This window comes from Conger conger, chromosome 13 (genome assembly GCF_963514075.1).
Source record: "Conger conger chromosome 13, fConCon1.1, whole genome shotgun sequence".
NCBI lineage: Eukaryota > Metazoa > Chordata > Actinopteri > Anguilliformes > Congridae > Conger > Conger conger.
The window spans coordinates 33479943-33501021 of NC_083772.1; the positions used below are offsets into that span (position 1 = coordinate 33479943).

The 21079-nt window shown below is 40.8% G+C and overlaps 1 protein-coding gene across 1 annotated transcript; it reads left to right on the forward strand.

Moving 5' to 3' along the window:
* Positions 1–1699: 1699 nt before the first annotated feature.
* drd2a (dopamine receptor D2a) lies at positions 1700–20750 on the forward strand. The gene is made up of 7 exons (XM_061217287.1): positions 1700–1978; positions 16358–16467; positions 16940–17076; positions 17629–17828; positions 19120–19206; positions 19392–19749; positions 20554–20750. The coding sequence occupies exons 1-7, from the start codon at positions 1700–1702 to the stop codon at positions 20748–20750; spliced, it is 1368 nt and encodes a 455-aa protein (XP_061073271.1).
* The last annotated feature ends 329 nt before the right edge of the window (positions 20751–21079 follow it).

Consider the following 21079-nt stretch of genomic DNA (forward strand, 5'->3'; position numbering starts at 1 on the left):
AAAGAAAAAAACATTCACCACACGGAACTTGCCATACTGTGTTACTTCTATTCCATTTAATATTTAGTTAAGGACACATATTTTCTGTTAGAAGACAATAGCATAATTGTAATAAAGTGTTAAGAGAGTGAGTGGGGTGATGGGTCACATGCTGAGCTGGGGCAGAAAGGAGAGGGGGTATTGAAACATAGCCACAACACAACACCACTGCATCCAGTGCACACCCAGCAAGTACAAAGGGATGGCATGGAGTGCAGGCACATGGTAATTAATATTGAGTATATGTAAAAAAATCATACATCAATCTTTATATGAATAAATGCCTTTCTGTTTGACAATAGCATTCATATTAATCTTAAAACATTCCATAATTTAAATCAAAGTGCATAATTCATTTTGAGCTGGATGTGTGTCATAAACTCCTTGTAATAGCACAATCATTCTTATTAGCTTTGTACTTATTCATGTAATTTCAAAAGTTGCACATCATCAATTTGTACTGAAGGTTTTCACTACAAAAGCCAACAGATGCCCAATTACTATATGCAATGAATAATGATTATTATAGCTGTGGGGGGGTTAAAACTGTTATAAAAAAAGGGCAGGCCAATTAACAGGATAGTAGATGGAGTGTTGATTTGAAGAGGATCTTGGGGCCCTGCAGTGGCAGAAATTAGTCATATTTACTTAAACCTCTCATGTATAATCTAAACTGAGTCTACACACGGTAAACAATGTTTGCAGTAAATTGCACCACTCCAGTCTGAATATATGTTTTAAACTTAGAAAAGGAATTATTTTGTCAGTGGCGAAGTGAAGTATTCAAGAAATTGCAGGGAAAGTGTTTGTCAGGATGTTCAAACATGCAGCAAGGAGAAGATACGCAGTTAGCGGAAGAGCTGCAGGAACCCATTTATCAAGAGAGGTTACGCTGTAGTAAACACATCTGATGCCTGTGCGTCGGCAGTCTTCGGCAATAACCGTTAAAATGAAAATCTGACAACAAACAGATGACATGCCATTCAAGTGTTGTTGACGCTATTTAGGCAGACTGACTCTGAAGTCGAGTAAGGACATTACTGTACGCTGCATACGCAGCGTCTAAACGGCATATGAGAGTGGTTTATAAGTGTTTGTACTGCACATCAAAACTTTCTCTGAGTTCTCACTTCTCTGTAACAGTGAGAGTTATTCATGAGGGCTTGTCACTTGGCTCATCCTGCTAAAGCAGTAGTTTATGATGGGGAGTATACTGTAAGGACGATAGACTGTACGGTCACGCTGATGACATGCTATGGCCAGCAGCCCTGTACAATTGTGTGTAGCTAGCTGAGCAGTTGCCATGGGAGGGAGGGTTTTAGTCTGTGGTACTGTGCCAATCCCATTGCATTCGAGCGACTCCTCTGGCCAATCAGGTGGCTGCATCCTGCCTGTGCCAGCTGCATGAGAGGTGTCCTCCTCCGAGTCATTAACCGCACACCTCACGCGGTGGACTGGGGGGTAAACAGAATCACCATTTAGGGGCACATGCTTCAGAAGAGACTGTGTGACTTTTATGGAAGAAGCTGCAGTGATTAAACGGGCTTAGGGATATCATATTAGGGATATCATGATATACATAATACATGAACCCGTTTTTCTGAATTTGTTTTGTGCTGTTGGTTTTAGGCTCTGCACCTTCCCCAGCCCCTGACCGCTCATGGATTACCTCACGGAGTATGTCTACAATGAGACACTCGATGAGAACGCCACGGAGAGCCTCAATGGCACGGAGGGCGGCCAGCGGCACCAGTACAACTACTACGCCATGCTTCTCACCCTCCTCATCTTCGTCATCGTCTTCGGCAACGTGCTGGTGTGCATGGCGGTCTCACGGGAGAAGGCTCTGCAGACCACCACCAACTACCTGATCGTGAGCCTGGCTGTGGCTGACCTGCTGGTGGCCACACTGGTTATGCCCTGGGTGGTGTATCTGGAGGTATGTGCACACAAACGGCTGTAACCTACAGGAGCTTTAAAAGCTTTCATAGGTTTAAAAGCGCAACAAACTGTATTTCTACAACATTCAGTCACCTACAGCAGTTTTACAAGAGCAATAAACTGCACTTCAACAACATTCAGTAACCGACAGGAGTTTTAAAAGAACAATAAATTTCACTTGAATCAGAGACTACATAATTCAAGTTTGAGAGGATGGTGCAGTGGGTAGCACTGCCACCTCACAGCAAGGAGGTCTTGGGTTCGAATCCCGGTTGGCCGGGGCCTCTCTGTGTGGAGTTTGCATGTTCTCCCCGTGTTCGCGTGGGTTTCCTCCGGGTACTCCGGTTTCCTCCCACAGTCCAAAGACATGCAGGTTAGGCTGATTGGAGAGTCTAAATTTTCCGTGTGAGTGAATGGTGTGTGGACAGACAGTGGCAATACACCATCCCCCAAAAGAAATGGTGACCAGAGGCAGTGAAATTGAAATGATGTGAAATGTGTTTTGCCAAGAAACGGTTGTAAGCCACTGCTAGTGGACGTGAGACAGATACTTTCGAAGCATATATGAAGGCTTGGCGCATGTACTCCTATAACCATGGTGCTTGCCGTCCTGAACACTTGCAAGGTAGAAGGAAACCAACTGATGCCCTGTTTACACCTTCAACACTACTATGTACGATCAGATTGACTTCAGCACATCCATGCTTACCACCACTAACTATATGTGCTGTCAGACACCAGAACACTGAACCCAATAGCAAGACCACTGGAGATGTAGTGAACGTTAAAGTCTTTATTAACTTTCACGCAGTTCAGACAGGCAGGAGTCGATTTCCAGCAAACAATAATGGAGATCCAGGCAATGGTTTGATAAACGGCCAAATGGGTACAACAAGGGTAATCCAGAGAATGGTCGATGTCACAGGCAAAGGGTCAAAAACACAGAGACAGTCTAAACAGAAGCGAAAATCCGAGAAGCCAAAGGGGGTCAAAATACAGCAGGTCAAAACAGAGCAAGAGGGAAATCGAAAGAGCAGTAGTAAAGTACAAAAAATGTAAAGTGGGAGATCAGACTAAAAATAATGCTGGAAAGCATGGCTAAGGCTCATGACAATCTGGCAACAAAACACAGAAACAAAGGGGTTTGAATGACAACAGCCAGGAAGGAAGTATATATAAGGTGTGGGAGGCGAAGACACAAAATGGAACACAGGTGAAACAAATGAATGACGGTGAATGAAACAAGAAAAAGACTACGGTGAGCACAGAGGGTAAAAATAAACAAAAATGCTAAGGACAAAAATAGATAACAGAAAAAAACGTACTTGACATGTGCAAGAGAATGAATATGACCTGAGATGTTGATGTTGATTATTATCGACACATTGGGTCGCAAGTATGCTGTGTCAGCAGATGAAGACCAGCGACCTAGGATTTGTAAAGTAGAGATGCATCGGCCACGTTGGGCTGCAGTGATAGTGTAGAGCTTTGGTAACATTCTGCATTAAACCAGAACGGCACTGAGATGCCAGCTGAACTAATGCCTGCTCATTGGTACTCCAGTTTTCGTTATGAACAGTGGTTTATTTACATCTGTATGAGGCAGAAAAATTGGTCCTCAAGCTGAATCATAGGTCTTTGACATGGATTTGGCCCGACCAATTCTCATTTATTGCTTGGCAGAGTCTGTGAACAGCTGAAGGATAATCTGCGTCATTATAGAAGAATCATATGCCGTTCCACTTCTCCAAGAGCAGAGGTCAGAACTGGAGATCTGAATGGCAACCATCATCCAATATAACGCTATCGGTAAGGGATGATACCGGTCTACTTAAATCCAGCAATCTAGATGTAAAGGACTGGCCTTGGGGAATTATGCGCGTAGCAAAATTGAGCTGTCCCAGTAGTGAAAGTAACTCCCGCTTAGTGATGGAAGGAGTCTTCACATACACTTTCATCCGTTTTAATAATGAGGTGTACTTTATCAAGGGGAAGAGAAGCTTGTTGCATAATGCTGTCTAGATTAACATCCAGAAACTCAATGGAAGCAGCTGGTTTCGATAGTTTTCTTGTTGGATAGGGGGATGCCTAATTCTCTAATGTGCGCTTTAGAGATTCTAACACGGGGCTGATCAGACAGGAAATCAATCAAAAGGAAATCGTCTAATAGGCATGGAACGAACAGGAGATGCTTGTTATTCAACAAAATCCAGCATAGTGCTCCTGACAAATGGTTAAATATTTGAGGACTACTCCTGCATCCAAAAGTGAGTCTAACTGCAAAATAGAACTTTGAATCCCAGCGAACATTCAGAGGCATGGATGGGGATGATTTTGAAAGCATCAGTTATGTAACCTTTGGCAAGCCAGTCTGCGAATTTAATTAGCTGAATGGCGTTGTCGACTGTAGCGTAGTTTAATGAAAATGGTTTGAGGGGAATCATGCTACTTACATTTAGACAGTGTGGGGAGTGGGAAGAAGACAAGTCAAAAATGTTCTCTCCTGAATATTTACGAGTGGCGCCACCAATGGGGTTTGAAAGAAGGATGGTAAAGGGGGAAAGAGGAGAAGGGGATGATCAAATAGCCTTTATTTATTTCTTCTTGGATTAGACCTTTAACTATGTCAGGTTCGCTTACAACAGTTTTGATTATAGGGGTAAGAATGGCCACCCGAAGTCCTTGTGAAAGACCGTTAATTAGATAATATCGGAATGATTTATTAGAGCAAGGGACAGTGCGGGCACATTAACTGGAGTAGAAGGGTGTTTCTTTCTACAACATACAGAATCTACAGTAGTTTTTAAATATAAAATATTTTCTCAAAGAGAAATTTGTCTTGGACATTCGTGAGTTGTGGATCTGTTGCAATACATACTCACAGCTGAGCTGACATTTAAGAAGAAGGGGAAAAAAACACAAAATACAGAATTACACATTTCCTATTATTTCATAACCATTACACACACACTCCAAGATATTGCACATTCCCCACAAAATATTGTACCTTTCCAGCCATTTTATAAATTTCACACAAAAATTCCACACATATCCTTCAAAATATTGCACACTCCCCACAGACTATTGCACACTGCACATTTACCATCATTCAACAGGCTCTTTACATTCTGAACAAGCAATCTAGTTTTTACTATTCAGTAACTTAATTGACAGTGGAACCAGTGAGAATGTATATCTATTCGTCTTTGGTAACCTGCACCATCTGTCAGATGACATAACCTCATATTCCTTATGAAGAACATGATTTGGCTCATTTGGTAATTTTTAGAGCTTGCATTATCACTGTCTCTTCAAAGATCTCCTTCAGAGAGGCTGAGGGCAGCATACCAATGATTTATTTATGACTTAAGCTTAATGGACAATTTACCAAACCGTGTTGAAATACGATAACATACAATTTATTCAGAGGCTGCTCTATCGAACTGTGACATAATCCAATCTACTCCATACACCCTAAGCCTACACAAGAAGTGCAACCATTGGTTCATTCATGTACAAACATACTGAACTTGGGTAGCCCATTTCAGATTAAAATCAAAGTGCACTCCTAAATATTTGTACACTGTCACCTGTTCAATTACCTCTTTGTGGATTGATACAGGGTTGTGGTCATCAACAAACTTAGGATCAAAGACCATCTCTTTTGTTTTGTCATTTAACATCAGATCACACACTGCTGTACAAACTGTTCTATCGCTGACCTACGTATATGTAGTAGTATCAGATTATTTTGTAATTTTGTCATCTGAGAATTTGATAATATCCTAATTTGCATAGGGGCTTCTACAATCATTTGAATGCAACGTGAGGAGGAGAGGGAAGCTTACACGACCCTGTGGGGCTCCAGTACTTATAACTCGTTAACAAAGGGGTGACATGGCTCAGGCAGTAAGAACAGTCGTCTGGCAGTCGGAGGGTTGCCAGTTCGATCCCCCGCCCGGGCTGTGTCGAGGTGTCCCTGAGCAAGACACCTAACCCCCAAATGCTCCTGATGAGCTGGTCGGGGCCTTGCATGGCAGCCAATCGCCGTCGGTGTGTGAGTGTGTGTGAATGGGTGAATGGAGACGCATCAATTGTACAGCGCTTTGGATAAAGGCGCTATATAAATGCCTGCTATTTACCATTTACCATTTTTGCCAACTGCTGTTGTCTCCCTATAAGGAATGAGTGATACCATTTTATGATATAGGGGTTCACCTAAATTTGCTTAAACTTATTTAACAAAATGTGTGTATTGTATTAAACGCTGAACTAAAGTTGATGAACATTAATCTTGCAAAGGCTACAGGACTTTCAAGATGCTTTAGAATAAAGTGTGTGGTATTCAATGTGTCGCAATTGGTAGTGGTCTAAAAGATTGCACACATCAGTCTATAAAAGACCAATAAACTGTAGCATTCAGTAACCTACAGGAGCTTTCAAAGAGCATTAAACAGAATTCATTAAACAGAGATCCGACAAGGGAATGCACTGCTGAAGTTCTTCCAAAGCCTTTGTTGCTGTGAGAGGGTTTTATGTTTTCAAGCATATAATCCAAGCCAACATAATGTGGGCAAATCTAAAGAAAGTCTTTTCTAATTAGTTTCCATTTTCAACCGAAACACCATTAGGAACCATACACTGCAAAGCACAATAATAAAAAAAATAACACTGTTACAATTATTAAGAGTTTTTATGATTGGAAAGGATACTACTGTTGAATCATGCAATTATTTGAGGTGGGGGACACAATAAGTGTTACCCCTGAGAAGCTTTGCTGTCTGTACTGCTCTCTCTCCACGTGTGAAGATAATTATCATTTATTAAACTTCAGTTAATAAGGAAAGTCAGCTGGCGATAATTACAAGAGACTGTGTGCCAAGAAGTGTATGGAATATGATTAAATTATCAGATTGAGCGGCGACTGGGGAATTTGACCAATGCAGCAGAATTAATATCCTATAATCAGAATCACATTATTCTATACATGTTTTTTTCTTTGAGCATTTTGTTTTGTTTGTTTGTTTTGTTTTGCATGTCAAAAGAACAAAGGTGGCAGAAGGTTATGCCTTTTGTGTGCCTTTATTTTGTGTTTTTTATCTGCTTTCCATGCAATTACTAGTTCATAGGTCTCAGATGGGAAAAACATGAAAACAAAACAGTCCACATGACATATCTAGCTGACTGCCAATGCCTGCTTGTGGCCTTTTCCTAATTGTGATGTCTGTATACATAAGAAATCATCATTATGAAAGATTCAGCCCTTACTTTAAAACATGACCTTTATATGGCCTTTGCCAGTCCGAGAGGGTTGATGCACAGGTTGATGTTTTTGTGTCTCAGGAGGCTGACAGCCTCTTCCTATGTAGGAGAAGCTCTAAATTCATTATTCAAGTTATGTAGCATTGCCTTCAGCATGAATGGTGTTGGAGCACTGTTGGTTAGTAAGGTGAGCTTCCCTCTTTTAGTTTAAATGTGCTATAGTATATACATGTAAACATATTGGACATTGGAACAGCGAGGGATTCTTGTATCGATCCTCTCATATGGATGTAATACTCTCAAATTAAAGCTGGCAGTTTGTCTCATAGTCAGTATTTCAAATCCAGTGTGCTGGAGTACAGAGCCAACATGACAAAAATTGTGTTGCTGTCCCAAAACATGCATTTCACGGCGTATAACTGCATACTTTATGTGTAGATTAGTACAGGACTGTGCGTATTACTGGCTGCTGGTGTAACCTGGCTCATCAGAAGTGTTCACTGGGGCCCAAGTCTGGTGATCGAGCTGTCGTTTTCTGAGCCCCCCAGAGTGTGTGATCGCTCTGCTGCAGTTTTCCCTGCAGGAAGCGTTTTACAGATCTGCACCGAAGTATTAATGTTCAGCCGGGCTGCCATCCATCAACAGTCCTGACAATCTATCCAGTTTGTGCGGTAATGAGACCTGACGAGCATACGACAGTCAGGAAGCACGGAAGGCTGACATTACCGACTGCAGAATTCTTGGTTAAACTTAAGCATATGCTTATCATGAATCCATATTACTGTTTTTGGGCGATGTCGGCTCAGGCGGTAAGAGCATTCATCTGGCAGTCGGAGGGTTGCCAGTTTGATCCCGCCCTGGGTATGTCGAAGTATCCCTGAGCAAGACACCTAACCCCCAAATGCTCCTGACAATCTGGTTGGTGCCTTGCATGGCAGCCAATCACCGTGAGTGTGTGTATGAATGGATGAATGAGAAGCATCAATTGTACAGCGCTTTGGATAAAGGTGCTATATAAATGCCTACCATTTACCATATTACTCATGTTGAACAAGAATTCTGTTGACAACAACAATATATCAGATGTATTTGTTGTTTTACTTTTTTATTTACTTTTACTTTTACTTTTAGTTTTACTTTTAAGTTTTAAAGCAAACAAAGCAAGTTATTTATAGGTATGTGTTCACATACTTTCATTTGATGCATCATAATAGATTTATGAAATTTGCTGCGTATGATAAAATAGATTAAAAATCTGTTAGATCTGTTAAATCTCTGCCACTCAACCTCTCAGGGACCAGGGAACAACAAGCTAGTTATTAAAGTGTTATTTCACCATTCCAAGAGATTTGAGTAAACCACGGTGCCACACCAAGATCCAAATACACGCTGGTTTGTGCTGTGCAGAAATTCAGCAGTGTGTGCTGTTGAAGTTGCAAGCTGCTAACCCAATGCTCCAATGCCTGCTGACATTTGCGAAATGAAGCCTCGGGCAGTAGGGCCATGGTCCACTCCCACAGAGGTCAGGCCATAGCACTGCATGAGGATCTTATGCAGCTCTCTGGTTCAGGCAGAGTTGAGAGAGGTGCTCCCCCACCTCCCCTGACTGCATTCATATTCTTCAGTGACGTCATCAATGCTCAGCATTAGAACCTGACTCAGCGCTTTATTCTGCATATTGTAGAACCTGCACAGCTAGACCTATGAGGGAATAGCTGGAGGTGAAGGGACGACGTGTTCTTTCCTGGCTGTTTGGAAGTGAATGAAAGATTTTAATTATCATCCTCCGCACACGAACAGAGCACAATTATGTTTAGGAATATACTGGGTCTGTTGCCACGGGTCGGATATGGATTGACCTGCCCCATATCCCGCTTACAACTGGCCTGAAACAGATCAGTAAAATTCCTAATATTCTCCGTTCGTAAACGGGGCCGTATTTGAAAGTTTAGTGGTTCCTCTTGTTCCACTCGTTTATCTGACTCCATTTAAGATATATAATTTAGAAATTTGGGTTTGAAATTTACGCGAACCTCGGGAGTGATTACACTCGACTCGTACCTGCGCCACTATTACTCAATATATGTTCTCACGATTAACACTATTGCTGAATATCTCAGTTCGGTGTAGAACTCAGAGGCTGAGGGTCCAGTCAACACAATGCATGCAACACTGTCATGATAGTTGCGAGCCCAGGTCGGCGCAGCATTAACTGGGCTCCTTAGAGATAATTTGACAGGAACCAGCGCCGTAACGCCCAGGGGTTCCCTTCGCGTCAAATCACAAGAGCTGCGCATAACCGACCCTTTAAGTTGGCAGAAACTTGCTGGCCTCACAGCTTAGAACTATCACATGGGTACCAAGCTCTCAGTTCGGTGTAGAACTCAGAGGCTGAGGGTCCAGTCAACACAATACATGCAACACAGTCATGATAGTTGTGAGCCCAGGTCGGCGTAGCATTAACTGGGCTCCTTAGAGATCATTTGACAGGAACCAGCGCCGTAACGCCCAGGGGTTCCCTTCGCGTCAAACCACAAGAGCCGTGCATAGCCGACCCTTTACGTTGGCAGAAACTTGCTGGCCTCACAGCTTAGAACTATCACCTGTACCAAGGGACTGCCGATCGGTCAGTCCTTGGTCCCCATTGTCCCCCTCAATATTCAGTTGTAATTTAGGCTGAAAAGGTACAAGATGAATTAGAGTCATGGAGATCACGCAAGTTACAAACAAAATAATTTATTTGCAGACGGGTAGGCAGTTAGCGTAGAATCACACAGTCAATTACGAAAAGACAAATTGAAGATAAAAAGAATAGAGTGACATAGTCTTACCCAGCCTGCTTTCGCTACACACATATACAAAGTATGCACAGTGTGGGAAGTCGAGTGCGATCTTCCCTGATAGGCTCGTCTCCCTGGCTTTTATGCCAAATCATGTGTTTGATCCAGGCGGCAGTGCCATAAATTAGCCTGGTGGGGTTGTCGAATCTGGAATTTAGACCCCCACCATTGGGGGTTGTTGCGTAGGGAAAATGAGATGATTACCAAGAGAGGACGTGTAGGTTTTCCCTTGAGTTATTGAAACTATGGTTTATTAAAATCCATTTGGTATGAAATGTATCTCATCTGATTCCTTGCTTTTACTGGATCACATCCATACCAAACAGATTATCCTAATGTTTTGTTATGGTGCAGTTATCATGAAACCTCCCTCCTGTGTATCCATTTTACATGTAATTCCTGTTATTACAACAATGGGCATAATGCAATACAACAAGGATCACATGGGCAATGTTTACAATATTGTACCGGGTCTATTGACCATCTCAACCACAGTTCTGAGGTTTTCCTCCAAGAGAGTAGTCCCTGGGGTAATGACAGCAGTGCCCAAAGGAGGGCACTGTGGTACTGCCCGGAGTCTTTCCCCCTGGAAGTGACCAGGTGTGGGGTCATAAGATTTTAGGCACATTCTTTTCCCAGGAGTTTTAATGGCCCACATGGCCTAATTGCCCGGGAACCGCTCATCCACCCACCATATATCTATCCCTTATCTTCCTGGCATCACTGGTCTGGAACTCGTCAAAAGGTACTACAAACAGCATTGTCCTTTGTCCCTTTTGACACATACCAGAACCCCCACTTCACAAATGGCAGAACCCCCAGCTCACAGGCTCCTCACAGATGGCAGTCACACTTCGCCTCCCTCCTACAGCTCCCCCCTCTGACCCAGTGGGGGACACTTCGGACCGTCCTCCCGAGGGATCATAGAAAATCCCTCAGATGGTTTCCTTTGGACACCCAGGGTCGTAGGGCTGACTGTGGGGGGACACCTGGAGAGGGTTGACTGTGAGGATACCGGGAGAGGGTTAAGATCAGGTGTCGTGTAGGTTGGAGTGTGTTCCGTCAGGAGCGCAAAATACGTTGGATAGTGTAATGATGGTCAGGCCATGCACGATCTGTTGCACCAAGCCATGCAGAGATTTCATTATTCTTGTTACAATGCACCATATATGCATTAGATATATGATTTATATAAAAGATTATAATAAACAATATAACATCACATGACAAGATTTGAGAAAGAAATGGTAACACAAACTAAACATGAAACATAACATGCCATGATAATGAACATGAAAAATATACACATTTATGCAGGGTGAATGTTTGCATGAATCCGTAATCAAATTAAAGAATGATTAAAAACAATAAAAATATACACATTTATGCAGGGTGAATGTCTGCATAAATCTGCAATCAAATTAAAAAATGATTAAAAACAATTAAAATATACACATTTATGCAGGGTGAATGTCTGCATAAATCTGCAATCAAATTAAAAAATTGATCAAAAACAATACATCAAAACAAAATAAATCATACACTCCCTCAAGATAAACCATTGAGAGTGCAGAGTCTCCTGTTGTAAACACCTCACCGTATAGGCACAGATGCCACAGGTCACTGTAAATCAGTGAAAACTTTAAAGGGTTCATTTCATGGCATTAACTGGTTTATCTAAGGTCTAAAAAATATCCTAATATATATATTTTGTGTTAGTGGGAGAAACCACACAAACATACAATTAGATTTTTAAGTACACACATGTCTCAGTTAATCTAACGGGCATCCAAGTAAGTATATTAGTGTTATTAACTAACAATTCTTAAATGACATGCACAGACATGCAGTATACCGTATATAACAATATAAATTCTCTGCATTCACAGTGGTGCAACTCGAGCACACAAAGTGAAGCGGAGGAAACTAATATGGTACACCAAGATGCACTATACATTTGGCCTATGCCTAAATAATTTAATTTATCCTAATAGGATAAATGATGTATTCAGGGAATTCATCCTTTTTATTAAGAATGTATCCCTACCAGGGCATAGTTTATTTGACATTTATTACAGAACACTTGTATATTTAACTATCCACATGCCTATAACAAATGCTTTCCAAACTGTAGCCTATGTATTTAATTACAAGTATACAACTGTTGCCAATACAGGTAGCACATGCCAGAGGAATTTTACTGATCTGTTTCAGGCCAGTTGTAAGCGGGATATGGGGCAGGTCAATCCATATCCGACCCGTGGCAACAGACCCAGTATATTCCTAAACATAATTGTGCTCTGTTCGTGTGCGGAGGATGATAATTAAAATCTTTCATTCACTTCCAAACAGCCAGGAAAGAACACGTCGTCCCTTCACCTCCAGCTATTCCCTCATAGGTCTAGCTGTGCAGGTTCTACAATATGCACATCCAATCTCAAAAGGTGTGTATACACACACACACACACACACACACACACGCATGCACAAACATACAAACACACACATAATATTTGATTTGATTTGAATGTATAAAAGCACTCAAAATAAAAGCAAAGAGCTTACAGTTACTCAGCTAATACCTTATCATCTTACAGTGTGATTGCACAGTGCTTACATTGTTTACACAGCACTATTGTGTCATGCAACTACAAAACATAAGAAACTGTGTTTTTAAGTGTGAGGGGATATAGCCAGCCATGCAGACAATTTTCAGTACCCTAGTATCGGAAGAGGCTCCTAAAAATTCAGGAGAAAGAGTGTATAGATCTCAGCAAATGTGAATGACTGCTCAGGGAAGAAAATGATTTAAAAGCTTAACAGGGGATTCTCATGGAGACATTTAGAAATGTAGTCCTTATGGATAGGTCTGTGAAGTTGAAATTAAAGAAAAATATATCTATCCCAGAGCGACTTTTAAAAAGTCCAAGCACAGAGTTAATTCATAAGTGAAATATGAAAAATGGTCCATAACGTATAGAATAATAAAAGCGAGGTTTCGAAGTGATTCAAACCTTTGGAAGCATTAAAGAAGAAGATGAAGGAATCATTGCTTCATCTATGGGGAGCAGATCCTACCTTAAGAGCAGTGGCCCTGCTCCCTTTACTCATAAATATGTCACGTTTCAGGTCTGTCTCGCCATGTTTTATGTTTATTCATGTTGTCTTAGTCACGTAGTGTCTTATCATGTATTATGTTAGTCTAGGTTCGTCATGTTGTTTAGGTTATTTCTTGTTACGATTTATTTTCTCGTCATGTCTAGTTATGTTTCGTTACGATTATATTACCTTATGTATATTACGATTATATTATATTATGTTGAATGGTTATCGTCTTAGTTTCGTTTTGTATTATGTTTTGATTTATGTTTATTGTTACGTTAACTGGTCGTTGTTTATGCATACACTTTTACATGTCTTTCCGCAAACCTTGCGTTCTGCCTTTTCTCTCTCGCTCCTTCTGTCATTCACTCCCTAATTATTTCCATTTGTCTATTTACTAAAACGACTAACGCTTGATCAGGATTGGGTAGAAACTAACAAGACTAATCATGTGTTCATGTTACCTTACGTTTCTCGTGCATGTCATTTACTAATTTACTAATGCTAGGGCAGGATAGGTTCATTACTAACGATTACTAATCTCCTTGTTAAACTTGTCATCCATCGCACCTGTTTTCCATTTCCTTGCTACGCTCTAACTAATTGTCTACACCTGTCTACACCCGCATTTATAGCCCAGTCGCGCAACTGTTCTTCGCAAAATTGTCTGCCTCTTGTTATCAAAGCAACTCGTGAGCATTTACATTATTTGATTACACGTTACGATACAAGCCTGTTTTACCGACCATTGATTATTGATTTCTGTTTTGTTGACCATCGTTTGTTTTTGACCACGTCCTCGCCTACCGATTTTGTACTTTTGCCTCGTTGTTTGTTTTATGGTTTCGACTTCCGCATCGCCCACGACTACGCCTCTGCCTGCCGTCCGTCTGTTCATCTGCCCCGCTGACAGCTCCTGCTACCGGACCTCCCTGCACGTCTACCGACTACGAGTTTGCCTCTTCCCTCGGCACCGTGCTTTTTGTTTGTTTACTTTTTGTTTGGCTGGATCTACGTGTATGGACTTTGCTTGTGTTGACTACTCTCCTGGGATTCGTCCCGAATAAAGCCCTGAGGGGTCTTTATATTACTATTGTTTCTGAGTCGTGCATTTTGGGTCCAATCCCCACGCACCCGTCTCAAAATACATTTTTTATGCTATTGCTGAAATAGACACCAGGTTGATAAAACCAATCAATAAAACATACATTATGCAATATGATCACGAATCAATGTCCGGCTTATAAAACCGGTTGGTAATCTTTGGATTGTGTATCTTTACCATACGGGAAATACATTTTGGTTATTTTTATTTATCTTGTTTGATTAGATATTGATTCTGAAGAAAGTACTCTTCTCAAATGTAATCCAAGTGCACTGGGAATCTTTCAGCATTTGGTTTCTCCAAGGCAGTTACTTAATTAAAAATGGATTATGCTTCCACACAAAATTTGCATGAGAAGCAAAATCATGTCAATGGCAAATAATAGAGCTGATTATTATATTATAAGAGAATCTTGTCTGCATTTTTCCATTGCACATATTATAGCATAAGGAACTACTGTTTAAATAAGAGTTTAGATTTTGCTTCAAATTAATGTTAAAAACAAAATAAATAAGAGCAGTGAGAAAATCAAAGACACAATGGAGCTTGAACCAGGTATTCAAAACTGAATGAAGTCATAATCATAAATATAATAAATATATATTTAAAAACAAAGCTCGCGATTTGCAAGTGAAAGTACAACTGTATTGTAAAAATGGCATTGTAAATAAATAGCTGAAATAAATGCATGCAATTAAATCCCCTGCTGTCCTGATTAATGCCAGATTGTCTTTCTCCAGACACATTTTAAAGGTTTGCAAGTTCAGTCAATTTGACCTAAAGTGCAGTGGGTTAATTCTTGTGTTTTGATGGAATTTGTTGAGGATTATTGAACTAAACAAGGTATGGCAAAACAGAGGCTGCTGATTACGCAACTCAGATGATGGCCCACTGCCATATCTGACCGTAGGTATGAGGTTCTTCTCCTTGTATGCATTCCGTTTTGCCGCCAAACATGTTGATGGTGTGTGCAGTTAAAACGGTTGATTTCGGTCTCATCTGACCAGGGCACTCCGGCCATAATTCCAAATTATAGGGTTCGCAAACTCAATATGCCTGGTTTCGTTTATTGTGCTCAGTAAGGACTGTCTTTGCGCCACCATTCTAAAGAGTCTGCTGGTATGAGGTGTGATTGTATGGGTTTTTTTTTAGACATAGTGACCCCAAGGCACAACCAATCTCTGCAATTCTTAAACTGTGATCTGTGATCTGAGTTTCTGTTGTTCAGTCAGTTTAGCCAAGAGCTTGATGTTAGTCCTTTGCTCCAGATTCATAGCGTTATAGAGTGTATTTTACAAGAGTTGGAAACCCACCTGTAAAAACAAGAATAATAAGTTGCTGTAAATAAAAGGAAACTGGGCTCATATAGTGTTCAGATGTCACATAACTCTATACTGTATTATTTTGAGGCTGCTGAGTCACATAATCCGCAGCCTCAGGCTCATGTATTTTTTGCCACACCACATATGTGCATTAATTATTTATCACAAATATTTCATTGTGATAATACCTGCAGTACTAATTTGGTCTTGTTTTTTTGTTGATGTTGTTAATGGTTCCTGTTTTTATTTGAAGGTTTGTAATTATCAACAAGTACATGCCTTCTGTTGGATTTACAGATGTCCGTAAGTATTTGGACAGTGGTTCAATTTCGGATCTTTTGGCCCTGTACTCCAGCACATTGGATTTGAAATTAAACAATGAATATTTAAGACTCCAAAGGCAATGAAAAGCCGAGAATCAAGACAAGATATGGAAGGCTCTCTTATACCTTTACTAAGGAAGCGATTGATTACACCTGATTAGAAACAGTTGAGAATCCAACTGTTTCTATTGCATCTGGTCCCCTAAAATGGGGGGACTATGTATGAAAAGGGATGTAATTTCATCATGGATCACCTAATCTGGATGTTAAACCCAGTCTACATGTTAGCCTCATATTTATTGCTTAAGTCAAATCCAATGTGCTAGAGTATAGAATCAAAAGAACAGAAATTGTACCAGTGTCAAAATACTTACTGACTGCACTGTACACCTGAAATGAAATGTTTTGAATTTTTATTTTCAGGTGGTTGGGGAATGGAGGTTCAGTAAAATCCACTGTGACATCTTTGTCACTTTAGATGTGATGATGTGCACTGCCAGCATTCTCAATCTGTGTGCAATAAGTATTGACAGGTAAGAGTAACGCACACACTCTCATTCATTTATGAGAAATAACATTGTTTCTGACCGTGGTAATACAGATGCTCTCCCGCAAGGCATGTTATCAAAATTGTAATTTATTTTACTGAGCTCATTTAACTGACCAATTTAGTCTTCATAAAATGTCAAGTGAAAGGTCATAATATAGCGAATCATGCATTTTACAATTTCAAGAATGTAATATGAATGAAAATAGAACATCAGATAGTGTGTTACTTGAATTCATTATTTTACTTTAGAGAAAATGTTAATTGAATCCATGTCTCATTGTTCATTACCATGAGCACAGAGTGAGTGCTGGGATCTGTGCCTATGTGTGATTGTGTGGCTACATATTACGCTTTCATCATTCACTATAAATTAATGGATATTGATGCTTCAATAAAATCTCTCTCCCTCCCTCTCTCTTTCTTTCCCCACACTCCCTTCTGTCTGTCCCTCTAAGGTACACGGCAGTAGCCATGCCTATGCTGTATAATACCCGCTACAGCTCGAAGAGGAGGGTAACAGTAATGATCTCGGTTGTCTGGGTCCTCTCTTTTGCCATATCCTGCCCCCTGCTATTCGGCTTGAACAACACAGGTAACGGCACGCCTTTGCAAAATCCCATCCTTCCCTCCCTAAACTGAGCCATTATGACTGACTATTTGAATGAGAGAAAGTTCTTCAGGCAGCAGGATAGTATCCATAAAGGCCAGTGGTAGCACTGAGCAAAAAAGCAGTAGGCATGGCTCCACGTATGAATACATATTTTTACTATTTTTTGTAAATGTATAAAAAATCTAAAACCAAATCCAGGTGTGAAAAGATTGTAGAGACTTACCCAAGAGGACTCGAAGTTGTAATTGCTGCCAAAGGGGCTTCTACGAAGTATTATTTAAGAAAAAAAATTCTAAATAGATGTTTTCACTTTGTCATTATGGGTTATTGAGTGTAGGAAAAAGGAAATGGGCAATTAATGGGCAAAAATTAAATGGGCAATTTTATCCATTTAAAATGAAATCTACAACACAATAAAGTGTGCAAAAGGTGAAGGGGTCTGAATACTTTCTGAAGCCACTGTACATACATCTTATTTTAGAATTATATTGACTATCTGTATTTTATTCCATTGTCTTCTCCTTTGTTTCTCAGCCACCCGTGATGATTCCCTGTGTGTAATCGCGAATCCTGCGTTTGTCGTCTACTCCTCTATCGTATCCTTCTATGTGCCCTTCATCATCACGCTGTTGGTGTACGTGCAGATTTACGTCGTCCTTCGGAAGCGTCGAAAACGCGTCAACACCAAGCGCACTTTCCACGGGACTGACATCGACGCTAACACTACCCTGAAGGTGACCCTGCCAGAGTGGAAAATGCCTGTTTATCTATTATTTATTTTTTATAATTTCAGCTCTCAACCCATTCCATAGAAGGGACATGGAGATTGTAGTAGTAGCTTCCCTTGTATATAGAAGCAACTTCTTTCCTACATTTGCTACATTTCTTTCATTTATTTACATTTCATTAGGAAGAGAGGTTATGCTGCTGGAAATGCAAGCATAACCATTATGTGATTGCATTGCACTGATACTGTAGTACTCAGTACACCATAGTCACCATAGGCAGATTTGCATTTTGTCATTCTAAATAACTGTTGTCTATAAATACATAGGGTTTGCAAAAATAAATCAAAAATACAAATGCGTTCCATTCTTTTATCAACCAGATCGTATTTCTCCAAAATTATGCATTGCACAGAAGAGTAGCGCAACCGAACTGTGAAATAGATTACTGGAGGCAACCTAAAGATGATTTCCCAGCACCTAATACAAAATTATTTTGACAATTGTACCTCACAAGAGCAATAATTTCCGTATAGACGTGTGATTGGTGTCTCTGTCTTCAGGCCATCAGTTGAAGCCTTGCGAAAGCTTCCAGGCAGCAGTAATTACTCCTTGCCAAACATCATCTCTAGTTCTTTGTGCTGATTGTGACGGCTGTTGCATAGCACATATAGTCTTCCCACCGCAAGCGCACTCTGTTTTTAGCCCGCTGTATCTGCTGACAGGAGCCTGCTTCTTTGTGTGATAACACGTAGGAAGTGATGTCATTCAGACTGAATGGCAGTAGTCACGAGTTCCAGATTTGGGAAAAAGGCCTCTATTAATAGAATCTGTGACTAATTGTGAGATCATGTTATCAGCTTAAATCTGTGGGATGTTTTTTTTTTTATAGAAATATGTGATGGATTCACGCAAATTGGCAAAGATGTGATTCAAATGTGGAAATGAGGAAATGAGGAAATTTCACATCTTGCTTTTGTCTTAGAGAAGAGATTGCTGTTTGTTTTGGGGTTTTTTTCTCAGAAGAATGTTGTGATAGAATGGCTCTGCATCCTATTTAGAATTGTCCTATTCTTCATTTTGCGGTAGAATGATCCTGTTTTCATTTTATGGTAGATGTTCAGTGTAATAATGAAATTACCCCCATTTTGCATATACAGTACAGTAAAGTGCCAGACCCCATGTTGTGTCTTATGGGGCAATGTTATGTGTTATGGTAGATTGGCCGAGCGTTGCATGTTGGGGCAGGGCATTGGTTGTTATGGGAGAATTGCCTTGCATTGTGGTGTCATTGTCTCAGGAGAAATGCACAAACCCGGAGGACGTGAAGCTGTGCACATTGATTGTGAAGTCCAATGGAAGCTTTCCTGTCAGCAGGAAGAAAGTGGTATGTAAATGAATGAATGTTCCTTTAATAGGCTGCCATTTTGTATTGTATATCACCCTTAGTAATGCATGCGAGTGGTGTATTTTGTGGGTTCTCTCCAAGTAATAGGCCATGCTGCCACACGGTTTCTGCTTAATGCACCTGGAGCAAAATAACTGTATGATACTGACTTTGTGTGGGTGTAGATCTTTATTCAGGAGGTAGTGCAGAGGGGGGAGGACACGGAACTGGATGTGAAGGCCAATGCTAACCCCCCAGAAAAGAAGAAGCCCACCCCCAGTAGCTGTGGCAGCCCCCTGCTGTGCACACCGGAGACCCCCGACCCCTGCCAAAGCCTGACACCCTCCTCTGTGCCCGAAAGCCCTCTCAAAGCGGAGAAGAACGGGCACGCCAAGGAAGGGCAGCCCCCCAGAATCGCCAAAGCCTTTGAGACTCAGGCCCTCCCCGATGGCAAAATCCACTCGTCTCTCAAGACCCTGAGCAAGAGGAAGATCTCGCAGCAGAAGGAGAAGAAGGCCACTCAGATGCTGGCCATCGTGTTGGGTAAGCTCTGGGCAGCAGCCCGTTTCAGGAGCTTAGACACCATCGCCAAAAAATAAAGGGACTGATGTTCCACAGCGAACATTTGCTGAACATGTTCAGGCCGATACAATTGTAATTGTCAACTACAGAATTCTCTGTAAGTTTTTAATTGAGTTTGCATCGAACTGGATGGAAAATGCGTATGCTTATGCTTTATATTATGCTTCAGCATAATGTACAAAATGCTGTGAATATGTTTTATATCAGATCATGTTGAACATGATAATGTGCCATTGGATGAGCTGGGCTTGTATTTCATTAATCTGAAACGTGTTCTCTACAGATCATGATTTGAATTGGACAAATTATTATATTGGACACCAATATATTAATTCAGGGAGGCCATCATAGGTCACGGTGGATTTATGATATACACAATTTTGAAATGAACAATATGCCAGATATGCATCAGTGCTGCTCTAAAGTTGCCTGCCCGGCATAGAAATATTTACAGTGACAGTTTGGTTATATTTCCCTTGCAGAGGGGGAAAGGGCAAAATAAACTTGTGATTGGATGACCTAGTATGTTTACCTGAAATACTGAAATATGACAAAAAAGGTCACCTGGAATGCAACAATGACCAGCATCCATCAGGGTCATCCTGATACTGCATGCAAACAACAGTCAGGAAACAAATATGTATTTGTGGATTTTTGTCTCTATTTAACTATGGCTTCTGTCTCTCTATATCTCTCTGTCTCTTTCGCTCTCTGTCTGTTACTCACTCTATTTCTCTCTCTCTCACTCTCTTTCGCTCTCTCCAGGTGTCTTTATTATATGTTGGCTGCCGTTCTTCATCACACACATTTTAAACACTCACTGTACAAAGTGCAAGGTTCCAGCGGAGATGTACAATGCCTTCACATGGCTGGGCTATGTAAACAGTGCAGTCAATCCTATCATCTACACCACCTTCAATGTGGAGTTCAGGAAAGCCTTCATCAAGATCCTACACTGCTGAGGAGAAAGACTATCAAGGTATGGCACTAGAGATGGCCAGGGTTCCTGCAGAATATCCTGATGCCAGAGTGGACTATTCATCATGCATCAGACAATGTTCATAGAGGGATATCTCTACTTTCTCTTACAAGGAAAAGGTGAATACATTGTTGGATGTTGTCATGCTTGGTGAGGAGCTTTGTCTGCTGGTATTTGACAAGAAGACGCAGGCTTTCCGTGTTAAGGACAGATGTTATTAAATCACAGCAGGCCTTTGGATTTCGCAAGTGGTTTTCAAGGGACCATTTTGGTCGGTGGATGAATGGTTTTTGTATTGATTGTCTGGCTGTT

Excerpts from the sequence above, each read along its gene's own strand:
- drd2a (XM_061217287.1), top strand. The coding sequence starts at position 1,700 with ATGGATTACCTCACGGAGTATGTCTACAATGAGACACTCGATGAGAAC. Across the intron at positions 19,207-19,391 it reads CTGTCAGCAGGAAGAAAGTG|ATCTTTATTCAGGAGGTAGT; the intron begins GTATGTAAATGA and ends GTGTGGGTGTAG. Across the intron at positions 19,750-20,553 it reads GATGCTGGCCATCGTGTTGG|GTGTCTTTATTATATGTTGG; the intron begins GTAAGCTCTGGG and ends CGCTCTCTCCAG.